The sequence below is a fragment of the Pimephales promelas genome, chromosome 8 (genome assembly GCF_988280905.1).
Source record: "Pimephales promelas chromosome 8, fPimPro1.hap1.1, whole genome shotgun sequence".
In the NCBI taxonomy this organism is placed as follows: domain Eukaryota; kingdom Metazoa; phylum Chordata; class Actinopteri; order Cypriniformes; family Leuciscidae; genus Pimephales; species Pimephales promelas.
The window spans coordinates 22,036,449-22,059,563 of record NC_142776.1 but is presented as its reverse complement, the minus strand read 5'-3'; the positions used below and the strand labels follow the sequence as shown (position 1 = coordinate 22,059,563).

The 23,115-nt window shown below is 37.6% G+C and overlaps 1 protein-coding gene and 13 non-coding genes across 14 annotated transcripts; all 14 read left to right on the top strand.

The window, feature by feature from the left end:
• Window positions 1-49: 49 nt before the first annotated feature.
• trnaa-cgc (transfer RNA alanine (anticodon CGC)) lies at window positions 50-121 on the top strand. Its single transcript has one exon. It is a non-coding gene; the product is annotated as a tRNA-Ala (tRNA).
• Window positions 122-266: 145 nt separating this feature from the next.
• trnaa-ugc (transfer RNA alanine (anticodon UGC)) lies at window positions 267-338 on the top strand. Its single transcript has one exon. It is a non-coding gene; the product is annotated as a tRNA-Ala (tRNA).
• A 352-nt stretch (window positions 339-690) lies between these two features.
• trnaa-ugc (transfer RNA alanine (anticodon UGC)) lies at window positions 691-762 on the top strand. The gene has a single exon. It is a non-coding gene; the product is annotated as a tRNA-Ala (tRNA).
• Window positions 763-1,219: 457 nt separating this feature from the next.
• Window positions 1,220-1,291, top strand: trnaa-cgc (transfer RNA alanine (anticodon CGC)). Its single transcript has one exon. It is a non-coding gene; the product is annotated as a tRNA-Ala (tRNA).
• Window positions 1,292-1,436: 145 nt separating this feature from the next.
• trnaa-ugc (transfer RNA alanine (anticodon UGC)) lies at window positions 1,437-1,508 on the top strand. Its single transcript has one exon. It is a non-coding gene; the product is annotated as a tRNA-Ala (tRNA).
• A 149-nt stretch (window positions 1,509-1,657) lies between these two features.
• trnaa-ugc (transfer RNA alanine (anticodon UGC)) lies at window positions 1,658-1,729 on the top strand. The gene has a single exon. It is a non-coding gene; the product is annotated as a tRNA-Ala (tRNA).
• A 209-nt stretch (window positions 1,730-1,938) lies between these two features.
• trnaa-ugc (transfer RNA alanine (anticodon UGC)) lies at window positions 1,939-2,010 on the top strand. The gene has a single exon. It is a non-coding gene; the product is annotated as a tRNA-Ala (tRNA).
• A 254-nt stretch (window positions 2,011-2,264) lies between these two features.
• trnaa-cgc (transfer RNA alanine (anticodon CGC)) lies at window positions 2,265-2,336 on the top strand. The gene has a single exon. It is a non-coding gene; the product is annotated as a tRNA-Ala (tRNA).
• A 145-nt stretch (window positions 2,337-2,481) lies between these two features.
• trnaa-ugc (transfer RNA alanine (anticodon UGC)) lies at window positions 2,482-2,553 on the top strand. The gene has a single exon. It is a non-coding gene; the product is annotated as a tRNA-Ala (tRNA).
• Window positions 2,554-2,915: 362 nt separating this feature from the next.
• trnaa-ugc (transfer RNA alanine (anticodon UGC)) lies at window positions 2,916-2,987 on the top strand. Its single transcript has one exon. It is a non-coding gene; the product is annotated as a tRNA-Ala (tRNA).
• Window positions 2,988-3,241: 254 nt separating this feature from the next.
• Window positions 3,242-3,313, top strand: trnaa-cgc (transfer RNA alanine (anticodon CGC)). The gene has a single exon. It is a non-coding gene; the product is annotated as a tRNA-Ala (tRNA).
• Window positions 3,314-3,567: 254 nt separating this feature from the next.
• trnaa-cgc (transfer RNA alanine (anticodon CGC)) lies at window positions 3,568-3,639 on the top strand. Its single transcript has one exon. It is a non-coding gene; the product is annotated as a tRNA-Ala (tRNA).
• Window positions 3,640-3,784: 145 nt separating this feature from the next.
• On the top strand, window positions 3,785-3,856 carry trnaa-ugc (transfer RNA alanine (anticodon UGC)). Its single transcript has one exon. It is a non-coding gene; the product is annotated as a tRNA-Ala (tRNA).
• A 2,111-nt stretch (window positions 3,857-5,967) lies between these two features.
• On the top strand, window positions 5,968-18,469 carry tomm70 (translocase of outer mitochondrial membrane 70). The gene is made up of 12 exons (XM_039691603.2): window positions 5,968-6,322; window positions 8,698-8,871; window positions 8,957-9,083; window positions 9,646-9,755; window positions 9,866-10,014; window positions 13,260-13,467; window positions 14,986-15,120; window positions 15,591-15,698; window positions 15,900-16,016; window positions 16,134-16,231; window positions 16,319-16,441; window positions 16,625-18,469. The coding sequence occupies exons 1-12, from the start codon at window positions 6,086-6,088 to the stop codon at window positions 16,776-16,778; spliced, it is 1,740 nt and encodes a 579-aa protein (XP_039547537.1). The 5' UTR covers window positions 5,968-6,085; the 3' UTR covers window positions 16,779-18,469.
• Window positions 18,470-23,115: the final 4,646 nt, after the last annotated feature.

The following is a 23,115-nucleotide window of genomic DNA, read 5'->3' as shown; positions in this document are numbered from 1 at the left end:
GATATAAAGGCACATCTAGGTAAATAACAGAACACACTGGTCACAAAGAGGGGATGTAGCTCAGTGGTAGAGCGCATGCTTCGCATGTATGAGGTCCTGGGTTCAATCCCCAGCATCTCCAAGCAATTTGGAGCTTACCAATACTTGTTTTGTGTCTTGAACCTCAAAGTCACATTTCTATGCATTCCAGCTTTGACCTTAATAAATGGTAAATTTTGATTTAAAGGCACATCTAGGTAAGTAACAGAACAAGCTTATCTTCAAGAGGGGATGTAGCTCAGTGGTAGAGCGCATGCTTTGCATGTATGAGGTCCTGGGTTCAATCCCCAGCATCTCCAAGCAATGTTGATCTTGCCTTGCTTGTTTCTTAAACCTCAGTGGTAGAGCACATGCTTAGCATGTATTAGGTCCTGGGTTTAATCCCAATTATCTCCAAGCAATGTTGATCTTTCCAACACTTGCTTTGCTTGTTTCTTTAACTCAGTGGTACAGCAAATCCTTCGCATGTATTAGGTCGTGGGTTCAATCCTCAGCATCTCCAAGCAATGTTGATCTTTCCAACACTTGCTTTGTTTGTGTCTTGAACCTCAAAATCACATTTCTATGCATTCCAGCTTTGACCTTAATAAACGGTACATTTTAATTTAAAGGCACATCTAGGTAAGTAACAGAACAAGCTTATCTTCAAGAGGGGATGTAGCTCAGTGGTAGAGCGCATGCTTTGCATGTATGAGGTCCTGGGTTCAATCCCCAGCATCTCCAAGCAATGTTGATCTTGCCTTGCTTGTTTCTTAAACCTCAGTGGTAGAGCACATGCTTAGCATGTATTAGGTCCTGGGTTTAATCCCAATTATCTCCAAGCAATGTTGATCTATCCAACACTTGCTTTGCTTGTTTCTTTAACTCAGTGGTACAGCAAATCCTTCGCATGTATTAGGTCGTGGGTTCAATCCTCAGCATCTCCAAGCAATGTTGATCTTTCAAGCACTTGCTTTACTTGTTTTGAAACTCAGTGGTAGAGCAAATCCTTCGCATGTATTAGGTCGTTGGTTCAATCCTCAGCATCTCCAAGCAATGTGTAATTGTCAAGTACTTTCTTTACTTTTGACTTGAACCTCAAAATTACTTTTGTATGCATTCCAGTTTTGACTTTTATAAACGAAAAAATTGTATATAAAGGCACATCTAGGTAAATAACAGAACACACTGGTCACAAAGAGGGGATGTAGCTCAGTGGTAGAGCGCATGCTTCGCATGTATGAGGTCCTGGGTTCAATCCCCAGCATCTCCAAGCAGTTTGGAGCTTACCAATACTTGTTTTGTGTCTTGAACCTCAAAATCACATTTCTACGCATTCCAGCTTTGACCTTAATAAATGGTAAATTTTGATTTAAAGGCACATCTAGGTAAGTAACAGAACAAGCTTAACTTCAAGAGCGGATGTAGCTCAGTGGTAGAGCGCATGCTTTGCATGTATGAGGTCCTGGGTTCAATCCCCAGCATCTCCAAGCAATGTTGATCTTTCCAACACTTGCTTTGTTTGTGCCTTGAACCTCAAAATCACATTTCTACACATTCCAGCTTTGACCTTAATAACCTTTAAATTTTGATTTAAAGACACATCTAGGTAAATAACAGAACAATCTGATCTTCAAGAGGGGATGTAGCTCAGTGGTAGAGCGCATGCTTTGCATGTATGAGGTCCTGGGTTCAATCCCAATTATCTCCAAGCAATGTTGATCTTTCCAACACTTGCTTTGCTTGTTTCTTAAACCTCAATGCTAGAGCTTATGCTTCGGAACTTTCCAATACTTGCTTTGTTTGTGTCTTGAACCTCAAAATCACATTTCTATGCATTCCAGCTTTGACCTTAATAAACAGTAAATTTTAAATTAAAGGCACATCTAGGTAAGTAAAAGAACAAGCTTAATGACAAGAGGGGATGTAGCTCAGTGGTAGAGCGCATGCTTTGCATGTATGAGGTCCTGGGTTCAATCCCCAGCATCTCCAAGCAATGTTGATCTTTCCAAAACTTGCTTCACTTGTTTTTAAACTCAGTGGTAGACCAAATCCTTCGCATGTATTAGGTCGTTGGTTCAATCCTCAGCATCTCCAAGCAATGTGTAATTGTCAAGTACTTTCTTTACTTTTGACTTGAACCTCAAAATTACTTTTGTATGCACTCCAGTTTTGACTTTTATAAACGAAAAAATTTGATATAAAGGCACATCTAGGTAAATAACAGAACACACTGGTCACAAAGAGGGGATGTAGCTCAGTGGTAGAGCGCATGCTTCGCATGTATGAGGTCCTGGGTTCAATCCCCAGCATCTCCAAGCAATTTGGAGCTTACCAATACTTGTTTTGTGTCTTGAACCTCAAAGTCACATTTCTATGCATTCCAGCTTTGACCTTAATAAATGGTAAATTTTGATTTAAAGGCACATCTAGGTAAGTAACAGAACAAGCTTATCTTCAAGAGGGGATGTAGCTCAGTGGTAGAGCGCATGCTTTGCATGTATGAGGTCCTGGGTTCAATCCCCAGCATCTCCAAGCAATGTTGATCTTTCCATCACTTGCCTTGCTTGTTTCTTAAACCTCAGTGGTAGAGCACATGCTTAGCATGTATTAGGTCCTGGGTTTAATCCCAATTATCTCCAAGCAATGTTGATCTTTCCAACACTTGCTTTGCTTGTTTCTTTAACTCAGTGGTACAGCAAATCCTTCGCATGTATTAGGTCGTGGGTTCAATCCTCAGCATCTCCAAGCAATGTTGATCTTTCCAACACTTGCATTGTTTGTGTCTTGAACCTCAAAATCACATTTCTATGCATTCCAGCTTTGACCTTAATAAACGGTAAATTTTGATTTAAAGGCACATCTAGGTAAGTAACAGAACAAACTTATCTTCAAGAGGGGATGTAGCTCAGTGGTAGAGCGCATGCTTTGCATGTATGAGGTCCTCGGTTCAATCCCCAGCATCTCCAAGCAGTGTTGATCTTTCCAACACTTGCTTTACTTCTTTTTAAACTCAGTGGTAGAGCAAATCCTTCGCATGTATTAGGTCGTTGGTTCAATCCTCAGCATCTCCAAGCAATGTGTAATTGTCAAGTACTTTCTTTACTTTTGACTTGAACCTCAAAATTACTTTTGTATGCATTCCAGTTTTGACTTTTATAAACGAAAAAATTTGATATAAAGGCACATCTAGGTAAATAACAGAACACACTGGTCACAAAGAGGGGATATAGCTCAGTGGTAGAGCGCATGCTTCGCATGTATGAGGTCCTGAGTTCAATCCCCAGCATCTCCAAGCAATGTTGATCTTTGAAGCACTTGCTTTACTTGTTTTGAAACTCAGTGGTAGAGCAAATCCTTCGCATGTATTAGGTCGTTGGTTCAATCCTCAGCATCTCCAAGCAATGTGTAGTTGTCAAGTACTTTCTTTACTTTTGACTTGAACCTCAAAATTACTTTTCTATGCATTCCAGTTTTGACTTTTATAAACGAAAAAAATTTATATAAAGGCACATCTAGGTAAATAACAGAACAAGCTTATCTTCAAGAGGGGATGTGACTCAGTGGTAGAGCGCATGCTTCGCATGTATGAGGTCCTGGGTTCAATCCCCAGCATCTCCAAGCAATTTGGAGCTTACCAATACTTGTTTTGTGTCTTGAACCTCAAAATCACATTCCTACGCATTCCAGCTGTGACCTTAATAACCGTTAAATTTTGATTTAAAGGCACATCTAGGTAAATAACAGAACAAACTGATCTTCAAGAGGGGATGTAGCTCAGTGGTAGAGCGCATGCTTTGCATGTTTGAGGTCCTGGGTTCAATCCCCAGCATCTCCAAGCAATGTTGATCTTTCCATCACTTGCCTTGCTTTTTTCTTAAACCTCAGTGGTAGAGCACATGCTTTGCATGTATTAGGTCCTGGGTTCAATCCCTGAGCTACATCCCCTCTTGAAGATAAGCTTGTTCTGTTACTTACCTAGATGTGCCTTTAAATCAAAATGTACCGTTTATTAAAGAGTAACTAAACCCCTGGTCAGAGCCTGACTCCACCCACTAGCAATATTTGAAAAATGCTGAAAAAATGGGCAGACCCCAGCGGGGCCAGGGGGCGTGCACCTGAGACCCGCCGTGAGTGACAGCTGCTGTCAGACTCTAAAATAGAGCGAGACTGGAGTGACGCAAGTAGCTGCCTTTGCAACAGAGCGGACATTTGAAGTCGAAGACTTTTCTCCCTCACCCTCACCTTCACCTGAAGTGGATGAGGGTGAATTGTATGTAGACACAGGGCCAAATCCATTCGAGCCGCTGGCTCAAACTGCGGTCTTAACTCCCGCATCGCGACATCTGGCATCTGGCATCTGATGAGTTTTGTCGTCGAGTTGATCTCAATAGCGCACGCTCTGTGGGCATGTATTCATATTTATATTCTGCCGCTATGTGAAAAAATCCAGCAAAATACACCGGCTCGTTTGTCGACCCCAGAGGATTAACTTTATCCTAACCATAAATTGTGATTAAAATATCCATGATCACTCACATCAAGACGCCGCTGCGGTGGAGGAGTCCATGCAGGACGAGCAGTGTTTGGCACTGCGTGTGCAGCTGTGTGGAGAAGCCCATGTCCACCTCTATTCCGTTACTATCCTGATCACTGTACTAAACACTGATAAGTCTATGCTAACTTGAAGCTATTCTAACCGTACTATGCTACTAGCTACACAAAATAATCTAAATTATCTATATAATGCTATGTCAAATAGATGCAACAATACTCTATCCTGATTGTTTTCATAAATAACTATATAAATGCTATGCTAACTAGATGCTAATATATGCTATCCTGATCGTTTTCAATACTCATAAATCCAACTCCTGACTCGCTACAGTAGTTTTGATGGAACCAGATGCTTTTATACCAGGGGCTGCCAAGGGCGTGGTGAGCTCGCACCAAGGGTGTGACAGAGTGCGTCTGAGAGTTCGCTACGTCAGAAAGTACCCCTACTGCAGAAGCTTTCCGTTTAACCTGAAGAGGGCAGCACTCAGACGTTTTTACACCATATATTTGAAAATCAAAACACTTTATACTCAATTGTCAAAAAATGTACTCGAATCAATGAACAGCATTTATGAAGCTCCATTCTTACAGATCATTAACTAAAAAAAGTTGTTTTGGTGTTTAGTTACCCTTTAAGGTCAAAGCTGGAATGCATATAAATGTGATTTTGAGGTTCAAGACACAAACAAAGCAAGTATTCGAAAGTTCCGAAGCATGCGCTCTAGCATTGAGGTTTAAGAAACAAGCAAAGCAAGTGTTGGATGTTTAAAAAAAAAAAAAAAGGAGCTTTACAACCTTATCAGAGCTACTGTAATGATAATATTAGTACATTTTAGCAAGTTTTAAGCCCCATTGTCAACTATAAAACCTAATTTTCAAACAACAAAAATGTGGCTAGTAAAATTGGAAAACCACTAGCCACATTGGCTAGTGAGCAAAAAAGTTAATGTCAAGCCCTGGATTAAGTAATTACAAATAAAGTCTTTTTTGAATACCGAAAATGTTTAATCTTCATACCTTAACATTTCTGAATGAAAAAAATGCACATAATTAAAATTAGGCTACGTTAATAAAAATAACATATGTTTTTAATAATAGCCTATGTTTCCTAGCAAAAGTGGCCAGTGAATTTTGAATCTTTGTCTCCAACCAATAAGAAACTATTTGAAAACACACATGAAAAAGAAGGAGATGATCACTTTATGGCAAGCCATATTAGCTTTTATTCATCTCCAGGATATGAATTCTTGATATCAACAAAATTAAATTCTTGATATTAAAAATGGCATTGTTGATATCAATAATTCATATCCTGCGAATGATTAAAAGTTAAAACGGCTTGCCATAGTTATTGTGGCTAACAATCTGTACAGTCCTCCAGTATCCCATGATACCACCTGCTATAGCGCGGTGACCTAGCAAGTAGCTTCTGTAAAGGAGGTGGATCGTTGTTGCGCACGCACGCAACGTGTGTGAGTTTGCGCGTAGCTGAGTGAGTGCTGCTGCGTGGATGATGGCTGCGTCGAAGCCCGTAGAGCCTCAGTCCGGTAGTGGGATCCCCCGCTGGCAGCTGGCACTCCTAGTAGGGACACCGATCGTCCTAGGCGTCGGAGCTGTTTACCTGTGGAACCGAAGTCGCAGCAAGGGAAAGCAAGGGAAAAAGAATGGAGAGAGGAAAACTCCCGAAGGAAGCGCTAGCCCTGTCCAGGGCCAGCACGGTGCGACTAACCAAGAGCTGGAGAACATGGTAATGTCCCCAATTATAAAGCCTAACTGGTCCTTTTCACTTATAGAGAACATATTATATTATATATGTGACCCTGTCATTTTGCCTGTATGTATTTTCTTGACACCCTAACATTACTGCACTGCACTCCCATTCAAGGACACCGCTTGACAAACTAGCCCGTCTTAGCGAATGTGCAATAGCCAGCTAGCCTCCAAACGTGTGCTCCTAAACAACATATTTGATCAAAATCTGTTCAGTCTGACTGACAGGGTAGTCAAATGCCATTAGTTTGATAACCCTGATGTGGAATATATTTTGATCATACACCTAAATGTCGCGGTTTTAAATTAAATTCTGGTGGTGTGTGTTATATGGGAGGGCGGGGAGATAGTCAGATTGAGGCAATGCCACATGTGACAGTTTCCTTGTTATCTATTAGTCTTTAATCTGTTACTTTTATTGCACTTCGTGTTGACAGCGTCGTCTCTAGTTGAACAACATTTAAAACGTAAAACTTTTGTCGAACATGGACCTGTGCATGCTTAGAGACTGCAAGGTATAGTATTCATTCAATTACATAGTCAGGGTCGAGCTCTGGAGTTCATCTCTGTTCGTAAGAAGAAGAAGAAACATTATAGTGTTTATTTCTGAGTGGACTGTTTGACTCGATTCTTTTTTGTTAAACTTGTTTTTAATCATATTGCATATCAGTGTGATTAAAAATTCTTATTCAGTAATCTCGAAGACCGTAAAGGTCATGAAAAGTCAGTAGTCAAAAGTGTGGGAACCCTGGGTTACCTCTAATGACACATGCATGAATTTCTCACAGAAATGTATGCATTTAGCAAAATTAAATATTAGGGCCAGTGGAAATTGCTCAAGTTACAGCTATGGAACATATATGTTGTATTTATGTGCATCGTAAGAGACTTCAAGACTACATGAACTGGTCCTATTATGCCATTTATAAAGATTTTATTCTATAGGTGTACTAGAATAGGTTTTCTTGCTTGTTTGTTAAAAAATCACATAATGTTTCTCATATTCTACATTATTGCAGCACCTCTCTTCCCAGTCTGTCTCAAACGCTCTCTTTAGTTCCTGTTTTGATAAAGCCCTTCCTTCGGAAATACGAAATGTGCTCTGATTGGTTAGATGGTTAGATGTGATTGGCACCGCTTAAACTGTGTGCTAGAAATACCACACCCCTTTTTGCTAATGTTTGTGAACACGTTTTCAGAGTGGTAGGTTAAGTTAATTGAAACACAACAAATAATAAAAGATACTTATTATATTCATAACTTATTATACTCTCAGATTAATAGATGCAGGGCTCTTGCCTCTTTTACTATATGTCAGTTCATTTTTCTATAGTTTAAGGACGTTTTGGCTGGATGCTTTGCTGTTAGAATGTTTAGGAATTTGTCAACTTTAAGCTATTAAAATATAATATAATAATAAATATTTATTAATATTTACTTTACGTAAAAAATATTGAACCCACAGCACGTACAATCAATTTGGAGTTCTTGGAAATACATAATTCCAACAACAAAATTCCATTAACATATACTTCGCAAAATGGGATGCATATACAGGTACCCGCCCCATTTTGTACTATTTATGATATAATTAAGACTTCATTCTCAATAGGGAGCTCGCCTTTCTGTTTTGGGATTAGACGGAGTGGGGTATTTGTCCAGTCCAGAGCTAGACGGGGAAGAGTCTTATGCAGAGATTTGGATTTTTATGCAATTTTTGGAGGGTTGTAGACAAGTTGACCTTTGAGAAGGTACATGTTTGTGTAGTTTAATTTTCATTTATTTCATTTAGGCCTATATAGGAACTACAGGAACATCAGCATGGAAAAAAAAAAAGACTTGGTGCTTTCATTTGTACATAAGGAAAATGCATGCTTTAGATGCACACAGAATCACCATGTAAAAAGCTTACTGTTGCAATACCTGGTAATCTCAGTGGCTTCTTTTACATCAACTGAGCTTGTGGCACAGAATTTGGCAAGCACAACTAAGTGAATTGTATGTGTTGATCTGTTTGCTGATGTTATCATATCATGTCAGATTTGAGAACTTCTTGTATGTTGCATGCCTTCTGAAAAATGAATTGCATCTCTTTGTTTAACCAGCATATACATTTTTTTTTTTCACATTTTCTAATGTCAGTGGTATACATTTGTGTTGGAAGTTACTATGTATGTTAATTGATAAGTGCTCTAGTTAATTTCGGTTCTGAATTAAATGAAAAAGCTTTTTCACAAAGTATTTCTCTACCAATAGAACAGATCATATCACACTACGATAGAGCATGCAGATTTGTTCTATTCACCATGCAATCTTAATAGTTTTATTTAAAATAATTGTTTGCCCATCCAGAGTCCCCTTGACAGAGCACAATCTGCGAAGAATAAGGGCAACAAATACTTCAAGGCTGGCAAATATGAGCAGGCCATCCAGTGCTACACAGAAGCCATCAGCCTATGTCCCAAAGAACAGAAAGGAGACCTGTCCACCTTCTACCAGAATAGAGCTGCAGCCTATGAGCAGCAGGTTTGTCTGTCAGATCATCATTTGTTGCAACATCACAAAGTTTTACACGTCTGAATGACTGCTTTTTGTTTGTTTTTTGTTTCAGATGAAATGGACAGAAGTGATACAGGATTGCTCTCAGGCAGTCGAGCTGAATCCTTGCTATGTAAAAGCCCTCTTTAGGCGTGCCAAAGCACTGGAAAAACTGGATAAAAAGAGGGAATGCCTAGAAGGTTAATTTTATTTCTGGTTTGATTTTAAGTGTGTTTCTGTTGTGTTTGTTTCAATTTTACTAGAATTTTTGCATTTATTCCTTTTATATTTTTAGGTTGTTTTCAAGCACCTTATGTTTCTAAACAACCTGTTCTCGCAATCACTGATATTGGCCATTAAATCAAGTTATTAATTACCATCAATTGTTTTAATTCATAAAGTACTGCGATTATAATGGGAGTTGGCAATATTGCGATTTAAACTTTACCTCGTTTAAACGCAGTACTTAGATCAAACTGATGTGATTAAGTCTGTAATCGTAGTAACCATATTCACATTAAATGATGTAGCCGGTAACATGCATTATTTATGCCTATATGAATGTGGTATAATCATACATAATTGCAAAAAAATTGCAGTGAAGAGGTCTGCTCGTGTCGTGTAAACATCTTAAGACCTTACTTTTTTTTTTCTTAGAAATAATCACATTAATGGTGCACATGTTAACTTGTAGTCATTGACTACATTCTATTATCTGGCATAACATGTGTTTCAGTCAAAAATACTTTTTTCTTTTTGTAGATGTGACTGCAGTATGTATTCTGGAGGTTTTCCAGAATCAGCAGAGTATGCTACTTGCAGACAAGGTGCTGAAACAGCTGGGGAGAGAAAAGGCCAAAGAGAAGTACAAGGTGGGAATGTGATGGAAATGTACAAATCTTAGACTTAAATGTAAACTGTATTACATGTTTATAGAATCTACCTTATTTATTTTTTGCTCTGTCATGTTTGCTTTTCTCAGAACCGGGAGCCTCTTATGCCATCTCCTCAGTTTATCAAGTCCTACTTCAGCTCCTTTACTGATGACATCATTTCACAGCCCCTACAGAAAGGAGAAAAGAAGGATGAGGATAAAGACAAAGAGGGTGAGGCTTCAGAGGTCACAGGAAGGTGAGAGCTGCTGAGGGTATTATAATTTCCTAATACAAACTGAGATTTGTACATTCACTGTTTGTGCTTTTGTTGAGAGTGTTTCCTTTTGGTGCTTTTAAATCCTAAAGATTTAGAGTGTCTTATTGTTGCATGCTATACTACTAATGTACACTCCCCTAAAGGGTTATTAGGAACACCTGTTCAATTTTTCATTAAAGGATCATGAAACCCCCCTCTTTCAGCCCAAGTCTAGATCACATTTTTTTTTTAAATGCAACTTAAAGGTGCCCTGACATGAAATTTTCATTTTCTGAGGTTTTTTAACATTAATATGAGTTCCCCTAGACTGTATTTGGTCCCCTCGTGTCTAGAATTTTCAATCGATGTAAACCGAGCTGATCTAGAATCTCCCCCTATATAACATCATATAGGGGAAAGGTTACTCCCCTTTCTCTGCTTTGCCCGCCCAGAGAATTTGCCCTGACGCTGAGAAAACGAGCTAGGAACAGGAAGTACGAACACGCACAGGCGCGATTTTCTTTTTTCCTAGAGATATGGCTTATAGATTTGAGTTTTTCCTCGAGAAATATCATGGCTTGCAAACGAGCGAAGCATGGCAGTTGCTCAGTGTTCGGATGTACAAATGAACGCAAAAGTTTTTTTTAGTTCCTTCATCCGAGCATCTGAAGAAACAATGGGTTAATTTTATTTTCTCTGGAAATGCGCCGACTCAACTCCCAAAAGTTTTCTCTCAAAATCGTTCGATACTGTTTATGCATCAGTAAGTCAAGCCAGACTATTATCAACTTCACGTCGTTTCTTTGAGTAGGATGAAAATAATCTTATTTAAAGAAAGTGTTTAGCAGGATGATATTCAAAACGGTAAGCACGCGCTGCTTTGTTTACGTTATGTGTATCTGCTGCCGGCAGCATCGGTTTTCCTTTTTGAATGACGAATATAGACTAATATATAATATATCTGCAGAAATAGACAGTTGGCTTATTAAACGCAGGTGCAGAACGCACATTTAGCTGACAGTCGGCTGTAATAGTTCTCTCGATGTATTCAAGTGCAGCTTTTTACCTCGACGAGAGCAGACGAGTTTCAGGCTTGTATCGGGCAGATGTAATATGTGTTTGTGGCTAGAATTTTCACATGACGAAATACAGAGATCTGACAATGACACGCAAGCATTTCATTAGTCCAGTGGCAGAACATTTGCCAAGCGTGACAGAGGTTCTGGGTTCTAATCCGCACTCCTATCATTTTTTTTTCTATCTCTGATTAAAACCGATTATGTTTATCAGTTGTATGTTTGTGTGCATTTTACATTGTGAATTCACCGGATTGAATAGTCTCCACAACGGATTAAAGCGCGAGTCAGTGTGAAGACTGCGCGACAGCGCGAGCCACAAGAGAACTGTATCCACGTCACTGATCGCAGCGGCAACGAGCACTTTGATCACTTGTTTTCAAAAGCAACACATTTCAGCGCTAGATCGCCTCTTATTTAAAGAAACGAACTAAATGAATGCTCTGCTAGTTAACTAGAGATGATTTATTTATTTGTATAATTTACATCCGTGCCGCGAGAGATGTTTCAAAAGTGGTGGAGACAATATCGACCCTGGCTAAAAGTGGTGGGGACATGTCCCGCCCGCAAGTTACGCCTATGCGATTCAGTAATCTTGATATCTGTAATAGTAAAAACATATAATAGCTGTAGTACGTATTCAAGAGAGTTTCACATGTAATATGTAGCTATTTAAAATGCAAGCATGTCAGCCAATCACAGCAGTGGGCGGTTACATTGAATCCCACAGCAGACACGCCCCTTCAAACAGACTGTTCTAAGCAGAGGCTTAAATCAGGCTAGGAAAAATGCCTTTTATTTATAAATTATGACTATTTTTAATCTAAAAAACATACTAACATTATAAGGGCAACCCAGGAAACATTATAAAATAATAAAAAAAAAACATGTCAGGGGACCTTTAAATGGGCGTGGATAGCTGTGAGAAGAAGGGAAGGGAGCGGAGTGGGTGTGGAATGGTCATCACTGTCATCGCCAATGTCCCATGCATATCGACTGTCACTAAAAAGCAGTGGTAAAACTTGCTGACAAATTTAAAATCTTATGAAGTACACTGACACTTTATTATTGTCCTTTCAAAAGTAACTGAATGCCCTGCTACATATATTAGCCTACAGTAATTGTAATTCTATTAAAAACATATTAATGTTGGCTACATGTATAATTATAATGTCATTATAAAATATATAGACACTATAGACCATTTTGTGAGATGTAAACAACACTGGTCCAGAAACACTTCCTGTTTCAGTTTGTAACTGTTTTCTTTATTTCACATGCCGTAAAGAAAAAATCTTAAAGATGTTTGTTTAACTTTTTGACTCAGTTCTGTTGGTTGTATTTTATCCCAGCTTTTATGTAGTGTTAAAAAACTGAAACAGGAAGTGCTTCTGGACCAGTTTTGTTTACATCTTGCAAAATGGTCTATAAATGCATTTGAAAATTATTAATTTTTCGCTTAAAAAAATCGTTCCGTGCATAGCTTAGATCTACGCGCCCCCTGAACCCCCATAAAAAAAGATGGCTCTGCAGACGTGGATGGCTTCTCATTTTAGACACACACACACCTCTAAATTGATAGTATCGTCTTCTGGACTTGGTACCACATCACTCGCAAGACTCAACCTGAATTGTCAACAAGATGAAGTCCACCATTCCCCACTTCTTGTATCTCTAGAGAAAAATGTCCATCCCCTGACCCTGTCCATCCCGTTATGGCCACCATGTCCCCATCCTCTGATGGCTACTTCCAGCAGGATAATGCACCATGTCACAAAGCTCGAATCTTTTCAAATTGGTTTCTTGAACATGACAATGAGTTCACTGTACTAAAATGGCCCCCATAGTCAGCAGATCTAAACCCAATAGAGCATCTTTGGGATGTGGTGGAACGGGAGCTTCGTGCCCTGGATGTGCATGCCACAAATCTCCATCAACTGCAAGATGCTATCCTATCAATATGGGCCAAAATTTCCAAAGAATGCTTTCAGCACCTTGTTGAATCAATGCCACATAGAATTAAGGCAGTTCTGAAGGCGAAAGGGGGTCAAATACAGTATTAGTTTGGTGTTCCTAATAATCCTTTAGGTGAGTGAATAATAGTGTTTTTTTGTTTCCAAATTTGAATCAAAAAACATTTCCTAAATTAAAAAATAAATGTTTCCTCAGCTCAGGCTACCTAAAGGCTAAGCAGTATATGGAGGAGGAAAACTACGATAAGATCATCAGTGAGTGCACAAAGGAGATTGAGTCTGGAGGCAGGTACACAGCTGAAGCTCTTCTGCTGAGAGCCACCTTTTACCTGCTGATTGGCAACGCTACAGCTGCACAGCCTGATCTTGACCGTGTCATTAACATGGAGGATGCCAGTGTGAAGGTAACAGATTATAGCAAGGATGTGATTTTTCTGTATGACTCTGTATTCTGTATTGTGTAAATCTGTGAAAAACATTTGTTTTGTTCCGCTCCTGCCTGCAAAAAATTATAAATAGATTTTTTTTCTTCCTGTACCTCCATGAAATACTTTTAAGTTAGCCTACATGTCACCACAACTTACACATCAGCATAAATGCTCCCGATAAATAATTGTTGTTAAAGGGGGGGGGTTTACTGCGATTTCACTTTTTTGATTTTAAATAGTGTGTAATGTTGCTGTTGGTGCATGAACAGTATCTGAAAAGTTGCAGCGCTGAAAGTTCAGTGTAAACAGAGATATCGTCTTTTAAAAATCGGGCCAAACTAACCAATCGGAGCCCACTACGTGTTTCTGAGGGATTGTTTTCATAGAATCAGGAAGTCAACCGCTCGTTCAAGGGACAGAGGAGAGCGTGGCTGACAATAAAGGTGAAGTTTATGAAAAATAAGACTTTTAAATAAAGAAAAACCACGAATGCATGTTATATTGCAGCCCATAAATACAATCGCGCAAAGAAAAAAAGCTGTCAACCCCCCTTTTAAAGTATTAACATTCACAAACCACTGTTAATTTCACATAAAAGCAAGCAGGCGACTGCGTGCATGATTTAGCATGACAGAATGCACTCAAAGTGCGCTCCCTTAATAATTCCTAAAAATCTGACATTTCAGTTCATCACGATCTCACAAATCTGTTATCAATGAATCTTTCATAATATCTATACTTTGTTATAATTGGAGGATTTGCTAGCATGCAGAATTCAGTACTGAATAAGGGTGTAACAATATATCGTGCCACAAAATATCACAATACAAAAATACAACAATACGTATCGTGGATGGTCCCACCAAAATAAAAATTACTGTGTGAGGAAAAAAGTTTTTTAAGTTTTAGTGTAAATACTACATTAAACTACTATATATAATGTTTATTTGTGGGTCCTGATAATGCCAAATGTCTGATGTTACCAGTAAAAAGTGGCTGATATTATTTTAAATATATCTAGTCAGTTACAGAGTGCAAGCATTTACAATAACTTAGTAATTTCAGTTTCAGAATCATAAATATTTGCATTCTGGTGTCACCATTGTCCTTGGCTTACAAGCACTATTCCAAGCTTATTCATTTAAACCCACAATGTCAAATTTAGCATTTTAATCAACAGTACATTTTTATGAACCTTTTACTATATGTCTTGGAGTATTGCAATAATATCGTATCCGTATCATGAGTTCAGTATCATGATTTTAATCGAATCGTGACATGAGGGTATCGTTAAACCCCTAAAAAGTCAATAAATCAACACGTATGTCTTTTATCGTTCTGAAACTCCTCCGTGGGACTCGCGTCCGGTGTGGTGCGCAGCTGATGCTCATCATCACTTGTGCCACCAGCCTCACTCTGTTCCCACAGCTCTCGCCCTGCTTGCCTCTCTTATTGATCCTATTAGTGTTAATGCATCTTTGTGGTGTGTTTCAGTTACGTGCTAATGCGCTCATTAAACGTGGAAGCATGTACATGCAGCAGCAGCAGCCTCAGCACTCCACGCAGGATTTCAACATGGCTGCAGAAATTGACCCCCGTAATGCTGATGTCTACCATCACAGGGGACAGGTATGACAACGCCACATACATGTTGACATTTTTACCTAAAGACATGCTGAAAACCAAGCCCTTGTGTTGAATCTTCTTGGTATACGCCCTAGAATGTAGATTGACCAATCACAGCGCAGCCAAGAACGAGCTCCCACAGAGGTCCGACTCTTTTTCACAGTGCTCCATTGACTTTCAACACAGGCGTCTCATATATTTGGTCTCGGCAGGCTATTACCGTCGTAGTTTTATCAAAAATATGGTTAAACGTTGTGCCTCGGGCTAGTGGTTCTAGTGGTAATCAGCTTTAAACTTGATTCTGGCCCCAACTGGGAGCCAGTGAAGTGAGATGATAAGGGGTGTGACTCTAAGTTTAAATGGAATTTCATTGATGTCCATTTACTTAATTTTTTTTCTGCAACATTCCCTTACAATTAATAGCAACAAACTTTATGTATGGATAACCAATTGGGACTGTTTTCACTTCTCAGTTGAAGATCCTGCTGGATCAGGTGGAGGAGGCTGTAGGGGATTTTGATGAGTGTATAAAACTTCGACCAGACTCTGCACTCGCCCAGGCCCAGAAGTGCTTTGCATTGGTAAGTACCACAAGTGGGTACTGTTTACACATTAAATCCTGTTTGTGGGGGACATTTGAATGAGGTAATAAATTGTATCATGATAAATGGCTTTATGGGTGTTGTGTACCGCTGTTGACTTTCAACCAGAACAACCTAATATGATAAATTCGTAATTTAACTGTAAAAGCGGTATAAACGTAACTTTTTTTTTTCTCGTAGTACCGACAGGCATACACTGGAAACAACCCATCCCAGGTTCAGAAAGCCATGGATGGCTTTGAGGATGTCATTAGGAGGTTTCCAAAGTGTGCTGAGGGCTATGCTTTGTATGCACAGGTACTTTTAAATAGTAATGGCATAAAACCATAAAATTGTATTTGATCAGTTTACTTCATATCTTTAACTACAATGTTTTGTCTTTGTTTTTTTTTTGTTTTTGTTTTTTTGTGATAGGCACTAACTGACCAACAACAGTTTGGAAAGGCTGATGAAATGTATGATAAATGTATTGAACTAGAGCCTGACAACGCCACGACATATGTCCACAAAGGGTTAGTTTTATCCTTTTTTTTGTATTTAAAGAATGTTTATCTAAGTTCAACAAACAAAATACTTATCAGTTGTCTTTCTGTTTGTAGTCTGTTGCAGCTTCAATGGAAACAAGATTTGGAAATGGGGCTTGAACTCATTAGCAAAGCCATTGAAATTGACAATAAATGCGACTTTGCTTATGAAACTATGGGAACCATTGAAGTCCAAAGGTTTGTGATGTCCATTGCGTCACTATAATATATTTTTTTTCTATATCCCTCACCCACCCTTTGAAAAATTTGTGTGAGGGTTGTAACCTTATAATAAGTAAGGTTATGACACCAAATTTTAGTCATTTTCAGTTCTTCTTGTTATAATCCCTTTAAAAATATTTTTCATTTATTTTCTCACAGAGGCAATCTGGACAAGGCTATAGACATGTTCAACAAGGCCATCAACCTGGCCAAGTCAGAGATGGAGATGGCCCATCTTTACTCCCTCTGTGATGCTGCTTATGCCCAGACGGAGGTGGCCAAGAAGTACGGGCTCAAGCCTCCCACGCTATAACTCTTGCTTCCTTTCTCCACTCTCTACTGCCGGGCCAGAGTACACATCTCATAAGTTTGAGGGTTTTTTTTTTGTTTGTTTTTTACTAAAAGAAAGACCGAACATGTTCTGCTATCACGGATTTACACCAGACTGGAAGGTGGAGGAGCAGCAGAAGGAAACGAGAATGCAAAAACAAGCTTGTGAAAAAGACTGATGGCTGCTCTGTTAAAGATAAAATTATCACTGGCATAGTTCAAACCCTCCCTCATTGAGTATGACTATATTATGGCTTACAGATGGTGCTCATTTGTTCATGTTCAGCCTCCCCTGCCAATTGGTAATTATTTCTTTTTCTTTTTTTCCCTCGAAAAAACACCAGATTCACTACGTTAAATCAGTGTATACCGTCATCAGGACTGCGTTATGTGTATTCATGGTTTGATGCTGTAATGTGCGTAAGCTTTGTCCTTTCACTGTCACATCCTAACAATCTCATTTGCGTTCTTTGTTGTATGGGATATGCAGGATTAAAATTTTAGTTGAGATGGGTTTGTTTTTAAATCTGTATGTTCTTGATGTGTGATTACACTGTTTTTGCAAGTGGGTAATATCAAGGAAAAGTTTGAAATTTGGCCATACAAGTTTTATCTTGGTTCCTTTTTTATTTTATATTTTCTGTGCAGCAATGATATTTCTCTTTAAAAAAAAAATTGTCAATACACATAAAGCAAAATCCTAAAGATAATACTTTTCTGACACAAAAATAGTCAAATTACACATTATTTAATTTAAAAGATAATATAACTAAAGTAATTTAAAACCCTCTTAGCCCTGTGAGAGAAGTTTGTTCTGAAATCACCTTTGCTTATTAAACTGAGGCACTAAAGCTGTGAGAAATGTAATATTGCATTTGTGTGCAAAAACAAGAATGAGCCTAGATACATTATGAAGCGCCAAAATTACATTCCTCTCATTTTATCTTTAGTACTGCACATATCTGATTTTATTCCTCTGTGTAATAAAAATGTCATTGAGGGGTATTTTTGAAGAATGTCTCGCTTCTTGAAAAAAAAAAAATTTAAATGCAAAAACTTCTTACATTTAGCAACTAAGTTCCCCTTCCCTAGTCTTTAGTTTAAATTGTGCATTGATTTGTAAAATCTTGGAATATTGAGGTACTTTTAAAGTATACATATAGTATATTTGTGTCTACAGAGGAGAATTTTATATAAAAACTAGTAGTACTATATATATATATATATATATATATATATATATATATATATAATATTCACAGTTTATCCATTATTTATAAAAGGCAGTAAAAAGTTAAATATGCAACTGTGATTTCTTCATGCATTCAATCAGCCATCTTCAGCTTTAAGATGAATTCAATATCAAACAACAAAATGGCTTTGCTGTCTTTATTAGGCTTGTCTATTAGAAGTAGAGGGGGGTGTTAAATTGCCTATGCATGTACACATTAAGCATTGCCTAATATGTAAATGTTTACATGTTTGTTTGTTTTTTTCTTCTTCAGCGCAATCAATTATAAAAGGTTTTTACCAATGTTGGTAGAACAAGTCATTCCAGTCATTCTGCTGCATGTTTGAAGATCACAAAACGATTGTTTTAAAATAAACTAATGCAAGCTTATTGGCACAGCCTAAAGGTTTAAAATGGATTTGTTGTGCTGAATCTGTTGAAAGTTTCTGTGCAAAAAAAAAAAAAAGATGACTCAAGTAAAAAATAAATAAGGGGAGGGAGTTGGGGTAACTGTGATGTAGGTAAAGTTTATTTGTATAATATTAATGTGATGCTCTAAAATAAAGAATCAAGTTGTCGGCAGTTGTTAATAAAGCCAAATTGCTTTTGTTTTTCGATGCAGATTTACATTTATTTATTTATTAATTTTGGAGATGCTTTTATTCAAAGTGAATTCATTATTTTTTTTTTCTTAGTTTTGTTATTTGTAACTATTTTTATTTCATGCTTATTACTTTTGCTTAATAATTAAATGCACATTCCCTGGGACTGCAGATGAAAATGGGCTATTTTGGCTCAAACTGGTCCCAATTATACATCAAAAAAAGTAAATTTGTATTGTCCTTAATTAATACATAATTTTACATTTTTATATTAAAATATGCACATGCATATAGTGTTTAAAAGGTTGTTTTTTTTTTTTTACAGGTGGCTGCGGTAGGCTACTGATAATCAGGTTTCTTAGAAATCACATATAACTTCTTCCAGTTTACTTGTCACAAATAGAAATATACAAACAAACAGAGAAAATTAAAAGTGAGATATGGGGGCATTAACTGATGCTCTTGTGCTTCACATACAATGTCTTCTGAGCTCTTTTCCGTCTGATGTTGTGGGTCTTGGCAGTCGTGCTTCCTGTGAGGATGGCATGCCTAATGTAGCAAGCATTTATGCTTCAGTATAAAGTTTTGGCTTGAAGAAAAACAAATGAGATCAGTAAATGAGCATGAATAATAATAATAATAATATTTCATTACATTCATATAGCGCCTTTCGCTCAAAGCACTTCACATAGAGGGGGGAATCTCCTCAACCTCCACCAATGTGCAGCATCCACCTGGATGTTGCTACGGCAGCCATATTGTGCCAGAACGCCCACCACACACCAGCTTACTGGTGGAGAGGAGACGAAGGTGAGGTGATGAAGCCAATTGGTATATATATGGGGATGATTTGGAGGCCATGATGGACCGAGGCAACTGGGCAAATTTGGCCAGGATCCCGGGGTTACACCCCTACTCTTTCGAAAGACAACCTGGGATTTTTTATGACCACTGAGAGTCAGGGCCTCGGTTTAACGTCTCATCCGAAGGACGGTGGAAATTTTCATAAATCCTTGACATCAAAATTAACAACGTTCATGTAACAACTGTGGCCTTTTATTTAGGGCTGGTTGCAAAAACTGCTCAGATTTCAAGACTACAAGACTGGTCCTAACCTTTTTATGTCAGTTTCATAAAAATGTTGTCTAATTTAACAGTAAGACTGTTAACCTCTTATCTAACTAGTTGGTCAAACTATTAAGACAGATGCTATGCAAATGGACCCTGTGTTATTCAATAGTTTTGCTCAGGTTTTGCCAACATCTATCCATCTTTTATCTTTTTTATCTTTTGACATTTGTTTGTGTGAAAGTGCAGAGGTTGGCAAGCATCTTCATAATAAAAACAAAGTACACTTTAAAAAGTCAAAAGCACCCAAAGAGCCAGGATGATAACTCATTTGTCTTTACCTCAAGAAGTTTTGATTAATCTTGGTTAAATTGGAATTAGACACTTCCTGTCAATAGGTGCTAGGCCCTTTTTGGTATCATCATCAGAATTTGCTCTGAACAAGTGGTTTTGGTGAATTAACAAAATTAATAGGCTATATGTCAGTTCTCAAGGTTATTTATTTTTTATTTTTTGCAAAACATTGTGTGAAAACAGATCCCCTTGGAAATAATGTTCTTCAACCAGGTGCTAAAGTCCTTGATCTCTTGGAGGAAATTGATATAATTGTATTGGATGCTCACCATTTTGTCTAGGCTACATGGAATTTACCTGAATAATTAAAAAGTAGTATAAGAAAAAAATAAAATAATTAATATTTTAGTGGAACAATGCACTCACCTAAAGGAACACCATACTAATACTGTGTTTGACCCCTTTTCACCTTCAGAATTCTATGTGGCATTGATTTAACAAGGTGCTGAAAGCATTCTTTAGAAATGTTGGATCATATTGATAGGATAGCATCTTGCAATTGATGGAGATTTGTGGGATGCACATCCGGGGCACGAAGCTCCCATTCCACCACATCCCAAAAGATGCTCAATTGGGTTGAGATCTGCTGACTGTGGGGGCCATTTTAGTACAGTGAACTCATTGTCATGTTCAAGAAATGTTCAATTCAATTTGAAATAATTCGAGTTTTGTGACATATGCATTATCCTGCTGGAAGTAGCCATCAGAGGATGGGTACATGGTGGCCATAACTGTTTTTTTTTTTTATTCAATAACACATGACATAAATCATACAACAAGGGGATGCATCATGGCAGAAAATGAATTACAATTTATTCCAAATCAATTAAAAAGACAGTGGGCTACATGCAAATGCCGGTCTAGAATGCAAATTTATCATCAAAGTTTTTATTTTATTATTATTATAGTATTATTTTTATTGAACAATATCAATTTACAAAATAAAATAGGGAACAATAAAATGCCTGTTACAAAATATACACCTTTTCAATCGTATCTCCATCATAAACGTTCATGTGTGTACATACAACCATTTTAGAGGGGGCGCAGGAAAAAAAAAAAAACCCGGCATAAATAATTAACGTCGATGAAATACGTTTTTTTAGCGTACCTTTTGCTTAAACGAGGAGCTGGGGGGACGCCGGAAAAATAGACATTTTACTCATTCGGCTGCTTCATTAAAAACGTGACATTTAGACGTTTTCTTCGGGGTGGATCCAGACAAATGAATCCTTTTCACATTGAAAATAATATATATTGCATTTTAAATAATAGAACATTTTTCAGTGATCGTAAATAAAACAAAATTTCATTTTTCTCGGTTTAATGAAAACCTGACATCTACACATTTTCCAAAGTGGACTATTTAGGCTGCTTCATTAAAAATGTGACATTTAGACATTTTCTTCGGCGTGGATCCAGGCAAATGAATCCTTTTCACCTTGAAAATAATAAATGTTTTTTTTTTTTTTTTTTTTTTTGCTTTTTAAATAATAGACCATTTCTCAGTGATCGTCAATAAAAGAAAATTCAATTTTTTTCGGTTTAATGAAAACCAATAGGTCGTGATGGTAAGTTTTAAGTGTCACGTTTGAGGGGGTTTAAACTGTGACATCTACACGTTTTCAAAAGTGGACCAACGTGATTACTTCACGTCTTGAAGAAATATTGTTTAGGCCACGTTTGTTTGAAATAATCACAACAAATTGATGCAAGTATGGGAATTGAACTCAGGTCTTCTTGATTAAAGCCCAACGCTTTACCAACTGAGCCACTGCATCTGTTGAGTTCAAAGGTGTATTGGGCTGGGTTTTATTGCAGGTTTGGTTTTATTTGTTGGAAAAATAAATATAGAAATCTAATTTGACACAAGAGGGCAGTATAGCCCTATTTATGGTTTTGAGTTTAAACTAAACCGTGACATCTACACGTTTTCCAAAGTGGACTAACGTGATTATTTCACGTCTTGTCGTGATACGGGTTGGGCACTGAAGTTACAGGAGTTTCTTCTTGCTAAGCAATGGAACTAGGTCAAGTATTTAAAAGGTTATGGTTAACACGGAACGTGGTTTAACGTCGATGTAATACGTTGTTTTTAGTGTACCTTTTGCTTAAACGAGGAGCTGGGGGGACGCTGGAAAAATAGACATTTTACTCATTAGGCAGACTGCTTCATTAAAAACGTGACATTTAGACGTTTTCTTCGGCGTGCATCCATGCAAATGAATCATTTTCACCTTGAAAATAATTTTTTTTGGGGGACACGAAGTAGGCTCAAGGTGTAGCTATGCGCTTGGTGTCGGCAGACTTAAAAAAAAAAACATAGGGCCTAATAAAATCTTTTTCTTTTTAGAAAAATTCCACCAGATTCTTGTTCTAAATATCACAGCCCCTGCAGTGATTTTCATGTTGATCTACTGTTTTATTATTTAATAATTGCCAAATCATGATACTGTAAAGGCTACATGATCAAATGCCAAACTCGAGGAGAAAGAGCTTATTTTGGTGAGTAGGCTAATGCCTTAAGCAGCAGTGCTAAGAAACTAGATTTGTGAAAGCACAGTTGAGTTATAATGGAAAGTTTTTATTAAAGAACATAAATCAATATCTCCAATATCTCACTGCCCTAGGTTTTAAACTTCGTTGGATTATTAGTGGACTGAGAACCTTCACATTGGTCGTTTTTGATTGTATTATTAACAAACTACTATAGTCAATCCATTTTTCCAAATCAAGAATCAAAAATCAAGCCGAATTTTTTTGGAAAAAAAGAATAGGCTAAATGAGCCGTTTTCTCATTCAATATCAAATCGAAAAACGAATGAACGCAACGTACACGGACCTCCTCCATTTTTATATTCTTTAATCATCTGAGATTTTTTCATATAATGATTTTTGATTTTCCATCTGAAATTAAACGAAATAGATTTTTTTTTTTTTTTTTTTTTTTTTACCTTATCAGTTGATGAAACGTAAAGAGAGTAACATGGGTTTCCTGCTTTGGTCAGCTATTCTGCCCATGATAGACAGCTAGACAGATCTCTCATAAACCAATGATTAAGGGA